At 37.3% G+C, this 9,269-nt stretch overlaps 1 protein-coding gene across 1 annotated transcript in view; it reads right to left on the minus strand.

The window, feature by feature from the left end:
- Positions 1-3,157: 3,157 nt before the first annotated feature.
- Positions 3,158-9,269, minus strand: part of DMGDH (dimethylglycine dehydrogenase) — a gene marked incomplete at its 5' end in the record, with an annotated part of 18,425 nt that continues 12,313 nt past the window's right edge. Inside the window, 2 exons of the mRNA XM_010136067.1 lie at positions 3,158-3,523; positions 4,189-4,323. Coding sequence (XP_010134369.1) covers positions 3,308-3,523; positions 4,189-4,323 — 351 coding nt within the window. The remainder of the gene's footprint in view (positions 3,524-4,188; positions 4,324-9,269) is intronic.

Raw genomic sequence — 9,269 nt, forward strand, 5'->3', positions numbered from 1 at the left:
TGGGGGTGGGGGGTTGGTTTGTTTTTTTTTTATTGCTAATTGAGTGATTTGGAAGCACAATCAGAAAACACTATTCCTATCAGAGAGTGTTCTTTTGAATCAAAACAATAAATCCTGAATATGTTCTATGTTCAGCCCCCTATGTTTCGGTCTACCTTTTCTGAATTTGGGGGTAAATAATCTGGATGCTGTTTTGAAGTCTGTGATTAATGAAGTCATTAGAGTGACACACAAGATTATGGTACCTGTGTTGATTTATCTTTCACACAAAGCATGAATCCAGCTCTTCTTGCCGTAGCGCATGGGAACTTGGAACAAAAATTCAAGAGTTAATAGTAATATCTCCTCTAGTGTACCAAAACTCCCTGGAGATGGAAGAATAAAAGACAAAAAATGTGTCTGAAAAAACTGCCTTTTGACATGGCCTGATATTTCTGCACACAGAAATTTGAGTACTTCAGAGAATTTCCTAGAAAACCAACTGTCAGTTTTTCTCCTAACAGAAGTGGCTCCTCTGTTAGCTAACAGGGTTGCAAAAGACTTGAAAGATGACCTTGCCAGTCTTTCTTCCTTGATATTTCTGTTTTGCAGGTTAGAAGCCCTCTTAAAACATGGATGTACTACTTAAACATTCTTGTTCCTATTCACTTCCTCTTGCTGTATCTTGATACCGCAAGTTTATGCAACAATATATCACAACCTGTAATGAAAAGAAGTAATGACAGGAAACTAAGAAAGTTGCTGAACACTCTCATTTTTTCAGGTTTATAATTTTTTTAATAAACCTTGAAATATTGATTTACATTTGTGAAACTCTCTGTGGGCATGATTTGTAAAGCTTTGTCCTACAGTTTTGTTTATCCATGCTGTGCAAAGTGCTGCAATGTTGAACTATTCTAATAAATACTCAGTAGGCTGACCCAGGTATTGGAGCAGTAAAAAAGAAGATAGGTCAGCTAGGAAGCCCTGCCAGACATAAGGCTATCACAGCTATGGTGCTTCTAATACTCAGCCATGCTTGCTTAAAACTACTTCAGCTATCTCCGCTCCTGAATACACTGTTAAACAGAAAGCACAGCCATTCTTAAAAGGTAACAGTGTTCAACAAGTTCTGATACTCCACTTGTCTTACAAATGGTCAGTCATGAAGAGAGAGTTGATCTGGTCTTAAAAGTTGGCTGCCGGAAAGAAACTTTGTGTTGCTGTGTCCCAGAAACAGCACGAGACATTTTTTGCCTGCTTCTCTAAATCTTTTTGCCCACTTCCCTGAATTAATTGGCTGAGGCTCCATTTTTATGAGAAAATATGAGAAGCCCACAAGAAAACTAGTGTTTGGGCCTGTATAATACTACAGTATAAAATGAGACAAGTAGTTGTCTGCATTAGCTACCAGAAGAAAGTACAGGTTACAGCTGGAAGTGCTGAAGTGCTGTACAAGCCCATGGAGGGTACATCTGTGATTCATTACCTTTTGCTCAGGCTCCAGGAAGCCTGCCCCTACGGCAGTCAGGCCAGCCTGGTTGACATGTTAATGAATAGCACTTCTTTCTTCCAAGCTGGAAAAGGAGTTAAAAACCTGATTCTAATTTTCAGATTGAGAAGCAGAAGGCTCTGTTGAAACAGGTTTAGCATAGCAAAGTTTATTAGGAAGGCGTATATCCTGTCTCAGGATAACTGTTACTGTACACTCTAGGATGTGGTGTCTAGTGAATTTGCATTGGGAAATACTGAAATTCAAAACTATGTTCCTAGGAATTGCTCTCCTGCTCCATAGTCTCAATAAAACCATATAGCGTTGTGTTGTATTTTAGATTTCTTAAAGGCTCAAGGAAACATAATGGCTAAGTGCCTCATTACAAATAATGTCACTTTCAGAAAAAGCAGCATCTCTGATTGGTCCGGCAAAGTAGAACTAAATCACTTCTGAAAGCATAACAGAGAATATTTGTTTTTTCACTCAGGAGAGTACTACATGCAAACCTGCCAAAGCTTTTGTATTTTATTTTGACCTGCTTTGTAAAAGATAGTCAGAACAGCACAATGTAACGTCAGCTTACTTTAACAGGATTAAGTGTTCATCGTGCAAATTGTGTTTCTCCTGGTATATTCTATTTATACCTTTGCTTCGTTGCTGAAGACTTAGAGGCATCAAATCCTTTGCAGAAAGTACATTTTGGACATTATTCATTATTCATACGTACTTTGAAGACTTTTATCTGTAGTCTAAAGGGGAGTGTTACTCTTCGTAGGTTGGAAATCGTGACATTACTCAAAAGAATTGTTGAGCATATTAGGGAATTCAGAAGAGCATTTTAATAATTTAGTGTGTTCCCATTTTATCCATTATCCCAATCCTGCTTATTCAGGTTATTGATTATTTAACACTGAATAAAGGTCCTCTGCTGTGGATTTAATTATATTTTTTTCATTGTTATTATTTCTGTGTAACAACAGATAGCTCGTACTATTATGTTCAACCTATAATTAACAGGAAAAGTAAGAACTGAATTTCTCTGGTGTCAATCTAGTTCTTCAGATTTAGAACAGTAAATCCATGATACAGTACTTTAAGTTCTGTTCAGAAATTGAACAATAACACCCTGTGTGTTGTAGAATATTACATGTACTCTACCAGATGATTCATATAAAATAACGAAGAATGGGCTTCCTATAGCTGTTTCATTAAAAAGAACTAGATTTTGATTTTCTGTGAGAATTTCTGCCAGGCTGACACATAGGGAAAAATGTCAACAGCTCAGTTTGCATTTCATATTGCCTTTATTATTTTTAATGGTTGCTGAGATGTATTTTGATTCCTTAGGAAGCATTTCTGTGCAGAACTAGTGAAATTATTTTAATTATAAGGTCGCAATGTCATGTTGTAAGGATCCAGGATAAGCTACTTTACCCTGAAGGCAGGCAATGGAGAAATTGCGAGGGTCAAAGAGTAAGAAGAATTTGCTACTGGCCAATACCAACAGCAACTTTCTCCTTTGCATTATTTCAGATCTGCCAGCCAATGTGGGAGCACAGTGAATCAAGGATCTGCTCATTCTCTGCCCTTTCTGCTCGCAAATGCTACTGAGAAGGTGAACCCGCACTGGTGCACGAACTGTGCTCAGATCTCTAACGCAAACAGCTCATACAAGGAAGCAGGAGGGTAACACCATTGACTTTCTCACTGATGTATGACGATGAGGATCTTACTCTTAGTAATTAGGAAATCTGAATAGTCTGATTCTCTTAATTTCATGTGTATTAATGGAACTATTTCCTACTGCATGATTCACTGTATCCTCATCTGTGTTTATATTTTGGGAGTTTCACCCTTTCTCTGAAGGCGCATTCTTGTTGGTTCAGTCAGCACCAGTGGCTCTTGTACAATGATTGCTGGGTAATTTTTTCCTAAAATTTCAACTTCCAATTTCTGTCCAACTTTGCTAAGTTCTGTGGGAACATATGCAAAAGCCAGACTCTGCTGAGCACTGTAACTGAAACTTCCAGACGTAGTGTTGCCAATAACCTGGAAAAAACCACAAACATTTATCTTTATTTTCTAGATGCAGTGAGGTTTTCTTAAAAAAAACAGACATCGACTCAAACAACTACACATCTGATATACTAGTCGTGGTTTATACACTTCATACACCAAGCAAGTTTCAAGTGTGTCTTGCAGCTCATAATATTCTCTACTGTGGGTGTCATCGCCTTAAACTGGGAAGTTTTTCCTCCTTGAAAAAACAGTCTATTCCTATTGTGTTCAATTAAGTTTTCACCGCAACATACACTATACACATGCATATGTTTGTTATATAAAATAATTTAACCGCCAGAGAGTGTTTCAACACATAACTTGTGCTGAAGTGTGGAGGCTCAAACTTTGCTGTTGGTTTTTTTTCTTTTAAGTGGATAGCAGAAGTGTTGTTAGGACAATGGTGAACTTGCAAAAGAAGAGAATGGATCTCAATATTTCCAACTCTAGCTTCTACAACTTGATGGTATTTCACATTTTCTCAGTAAGTATTTAGTCTGTGCATTATACTTGAAGATTGGAAAGTGTTTATCATAGCTCCATACTGTTTTGTGCCAGTAAAACAAAAACAATGCATTCACACTTGAAACACAAAGTTAGATTGTGTTCATGGAGAGTTAACACTAGTTTCTTGTAACATGATCTGTAGTCCTCACCTTGCCATTATGCCACACACTTTCATTTCCCTCTGGATCAACATTATCTGTTTTCAGGGTGAGATATACCAGTTGTCGTTTGAGGCCCTTTTCTTTAATCTGCTTCAGTGCTTGCTTTCCTGTAAAGTCTGCTGGCTGAAAAAAATAGAAGATAATGATGTTATATGGTTATGTGGGTTCTGCAAAAAGTTTAGAGATATAAGCACTTAGGTTTATCTTCATTTGTTTTCCTATCACTTAAGTATTCTGTATGAAACACAGATGAAATCAAACCTTTAACACATCTTGTATCTTGGTATTTTTATATTGGTACATTTTATCATGGTAACTGCACCCAGTATATTAGTTTTTCTAGATCTCAGTTATTTAATATCCATAATCCCAATTATGGAATGAGTAGAAATACATGTGTAGTGAAACATGTTACAAGACTGCCTGCCCAGTTAAAGTTGTGAGCCAGAAGACTGTATATAGTTTCAGGTTCTATTAAAAAAATAGAATTCCAATACCCAGATCCTGAAGACCAGGCCTCTCTCTGTGGACAAACATCCTCTTTGTTGCCATCATCAGCCATGATAGCAACTTGTTACTATTCCACTTTGGTGTCTCTGCCAGGCTGCAGAGCTGGCAGTTTACTCCAGTTTCTTGTTTTAAGGTATTTACGTTTTTTTCCCTTATCTACCATAATGCAGGAAGTTAGTTAAATAATAATACAATCACTTGGAGTTCCCCTTTTCAGCTTGCCTAGAAAGGTACAAGCAGATTCTTGTATTTCTGGAAGCAGAATGCATAAATTTGTGTCAAGTATGGGGGCAGCCATCCATAAGTCTCTGAATCAGCATTTATTGAATGTGATAATGTTGGACTGATTCCACTGAGCTAGCCTGATTCCATGGTTGGGTTCACAGATATAAGCTCATTTTGCCCAGCAGCAGCCGTGAGTGTGACTTGTCACACACTGTTAGCTCCTAACTCTTAAATCTAATTCAGAAAACTTCCTTACTTGGATAGAGAACAAATTGGCAAAAGAAGCCATAGAAAAAAGAGTTGTTAGAAACTTCATTGTCCTCGACAGAATGTCTCAAGAAACAAGAGAAAGCTCCTTTCAAAGATGCTGACAGTTCAGACAGAGGACAAAATAGTAATCAGGGTGGTTATCATTATTTCTAATAACTGTGCAGTAAATACTAGGAACAGTGGATTGCAAATTCTGCCTACTAATTTTTTCTTTAGAGGTATAGAACAGTTAGACCAAAATGCTTGTATTCATCTAATTCACCAGATTCACAGCAGCCTGCTCCATAGGCAAGAAACATAACAGCAGTTACAACGTCCTCTAGCTTTCCAGCCTTTGCTGAGAAGATGGCTAGCAGAAAAAAACCTGAAGAGGCAGTTAATCTTAGGTCTTAAGCAAGAATTATAGTAATTTGATGTGTATTTAAAAGAAAAGAAGGGAAATACTGTTGCAGGCATCAAAAATACTATTTCTGGTTAAGTTCTTTAATTTCTGTAGAGAATTACTGCACAGTTGGAATTACAAGCAACGCGTATTTTTCTTGGAATAGATTATTACGTGGTTAGTTCCTCTGTTCCTATTTCTGTAGTTCTTATTCAGGTTCACATTCATTCTTCTATGTGTAGGCTCCAAGTAAATTATTCACGTGATGAGGTAGTTTTGAACTTTGAAAGATTAGACTATTAGGCAGTTGTGGAAAACATCTTAAAGACCAGTTAATTTGAAAATCATGGTGGACCAACTGAGGATAAAGCAGATAAAGCACATAAGGATCACAGACAGCACCCGTAGGGGAAAGACAGCATGAAATACAGCTGGGACCAGAAAAAAGAAAGGATTGTGAAGATTCTTTTTAGAATAACCGTCAAGAGGCTGCTGGAAAATATAAAGCAAAGATATCAGACCAGACAACAACCAGCTACTGGTAGTTCCCTCTCACTTTTCATAGGATTACATTTCTACTATGCAGGATCATTTTTGAACCCAAATACCTAAAACTAGAAACACAAGTAAGACTGTATACTATAGCACGACACAGAGACTAAAATGCTTTGCATGGCAGAGAGAAATACCGAAGAAGTAAATATTCCACAGGTACGTTCAGCACCGAATCTACTCCTTCTGATACATGCTAGTGTAGTATCTGGTATTCAGTCACAAGGAATGTGACTGTGGAACTGAACACAAGAATTCAAATACAAAGTTATACGCCTCAGGGCCCTCTGACTAGCCTCCAGCTGCTGGTCTGGAAGATATATGGTCTCTCTTCAGTCCTATGGCATATTTGCCAGCCCAGTGTGGATGGCAGTGATGTACTAAGGCATCTAAACTGGCGGTATGAATGTCTGTAAATTCCCGTCTTAGGTCTCTTAGTAAGAAAAGAGTGGCAACAGAGGGGACTCCCTCTCAGAACCAGCTTCTGACAGCATTCTTCTACTGTGCCCTTGTCCTCAGTTTAATGGGTTACTTCCAGAATAACTGTATAGGTGACAGTTAATGCCTGTTAATTTACTAATTATGGGAACCTTGAGGTTGACAGCACAAATAATTTTGAGTTCCATTTTTTTATTACCTTTTAGATATGGAAACCATTAAAGCAAGCAGCTAGCCGGCTTTGGAATATATGTATGTCTGGATCATTTTTTGATTATTGTTTACAGACACAAAATTAAATTTGTAATTTAAACTCACTTTAACTGTGTCAGGCTTTTGGCCACCTGTAATAAACCACTACATAGTTGTTATGCTAACTGGAGATGGATTTGGAAGATTTCGCATAACAGGTTTGTACTCTGGATTTTATCTTCCTTGAAGGTTAAGAATATTCCTGTATTTTTAGAATCATAGCTTGGAAAAATAACCAAGAGGTAACCCAGAATTAAAACTGCAAAATATACACAAATATATCAACATACACACACTCTGCAAAAATGTGTGCGTCTATATCTATGTATATGTACCTACATAAACGCACACATTCCTATATGAACACATGAACATGGATAAAAATGAATGTGTGAAAATACATGTGTATATATAATACACAAACACAAAAAAAAGGTATATGAATTTTTAAAACATTTAAAGCAACTTCTTAAGAAATGCTAACCATATGAATCTGACTAGTTTAGTCTTTTTGGTTTACAGTTCTTAGGTATCCATGTTAATTGTACACTAACATTTTTCCACCATTATTCAGTTTTGATTTATGAGTACATGTGCATAAGCTCATTCATTCCAATCAAAACAGCATTTTGGAAACTGATTCATTCAGCTTCAGTCTGGCTATTCTTGGTTACAACTGCTTTCTGTTTCTAGGGGAAAAATAGTCAGTTTGGGTATTGCTTCTATTTGTTTTAGCTTGTCACACTAAATATAATGCAAACAAAAAATCCAATTCTAAACAGTACAATTCAATAAATTAATACAAAAAACCCCCAGAAGAATAAGAACAGAAACAAAGAAAAACCCTACACAATCCCAACCTAAAGCTCCTCTTGTTGTCTCTTAGCTTTAAAAAAATAACCACTAGACATGTAGTAACAATGTAAAACTTGTACTACTTAGAGTAAGGACAGTCCTAATAAGCCAGGCCTAAAATACAGAAGACTTTCCATTATCTTGGCACAAGCTCCCAAAGAATTAAGCTTTGGTGGATGAAATGTTTTTCAGATAAAATAAAAACATTTCTTAGATACAAGATAAAGAAAACATATACTGCTTAGCCTCACATTGTTTGTAGTTTACCAGATAAAAACAAGAAGACAGGTTGTGCTTTTTACTTGTGTTAACTAACTCAGAGATTGTAACGGAAAATCAGACCACAAAGACAAGTCAGTTGTCTTTAAAATAGCATACAGCTAAAGGGAGCCCATTGATTATCTCATCTATTAACATATTGGACATATATATTTGCCTTGCTCTTCTCCCCATCAGGCTTTTAGCTTGTGTAAGTTACCATGTGTTCACAAGCACGAGGTAAAACTTAATATTTTTTAAAGAGTTCAGGAGACAATACCAATGATGTGATTTTTTTAGGCACAGTTGGACTGACACACGAGTGGCAGTTATGACAGAATGGTTGGGAGAGAAACAAATGACTGGAAAGACAAGGGCATGAAACAGTAAGTTTAAACATGCTTCCAAAGGAAGAAAAGGGTGGAGACACAGCCTTAGAACCACTCATCCCAGTTTTCGGTGAGATAACAACTTAGGTATAGTTATGTCGGAAGTCAGGTCAATACTGAAGGACTGTATCTTGTCATTCACCAATGTGTGAAGATGATAGGCATGACACAACTTCTATTCATAATGGATAACAAAGCAATTAAATGCTCATGTGTCTATTAGGTGCAACAGTAAAAGCCACTAAATGCCAAAGTGAGAAAGAGAGGTGAGACCTTGTAGTCTATGTGGCATTTTTTTGACATCAAAATTCAGGCAGTAAGGTTGGTAGACATGAGACACAAATAGTGATAAGCAAACAGGGGAAGGAGCAGAAATCAAAGGAGATGATTAGATTTTGAAAAACCTAGTAGAGTAGATGTAAGGAAAAAGCAAGAGATTCTACAGAGCACGGAGGAACTGCCTCAGTAACTAAACAGGGCTGCAACAAAGAAACTCTCTGACAACAGAGTTTCCTCCTAGTGGAAACAAACACTAAATTTGAGCTAGGCACTCAGAGGAAGAACGTCTGAAAGGGAGTCTCAAATGGTTTCTAACACCCACCACATCCTCTTCCCAAATCGCTGTGAGCATTTGCTGCAGGGAGAGCGACCAGGAGATGGCAGTCTTGGATACAGCAAACCAAGTCACGAACTTACAAAGAGTTAACTACAGACTTCGTAGCTGCACACAGTTAGCACTGTTGGAATCACATCGAAAATCCTTGTGGAGCAGTTCATTTCTGTGAGCCACTCAGATTGACATGGAAGTTTTTTTCACTCTAACATCAAGCTTTATTGGGACTTCTAGTCCATCTCACTCAGGAGAAAAATAGGCTGTATTTAGGAATATTTAATTAGCTAAAAACGATCAATCAATTCAGAAGACCAAACCCCCCCCC

Source organism: Buceros rhinoceros, unplaced genomic scaffold, assembly GCF_000710305.1.
Source record: "Buceros rhinoceros silvestris isolate BGI_N320 unplaced genomic scaffold, ASM71030v1 scaffold28135, whole genome shotgun sequence".
In the NCBI taxonomy this organism is placed as follows: domain Eukaryota; kingdom Metazoa; phylum Chordata; class Aves; order Bucerotiformes; family Bucerotidae; genus Buceros; species Buceros rhinoceros.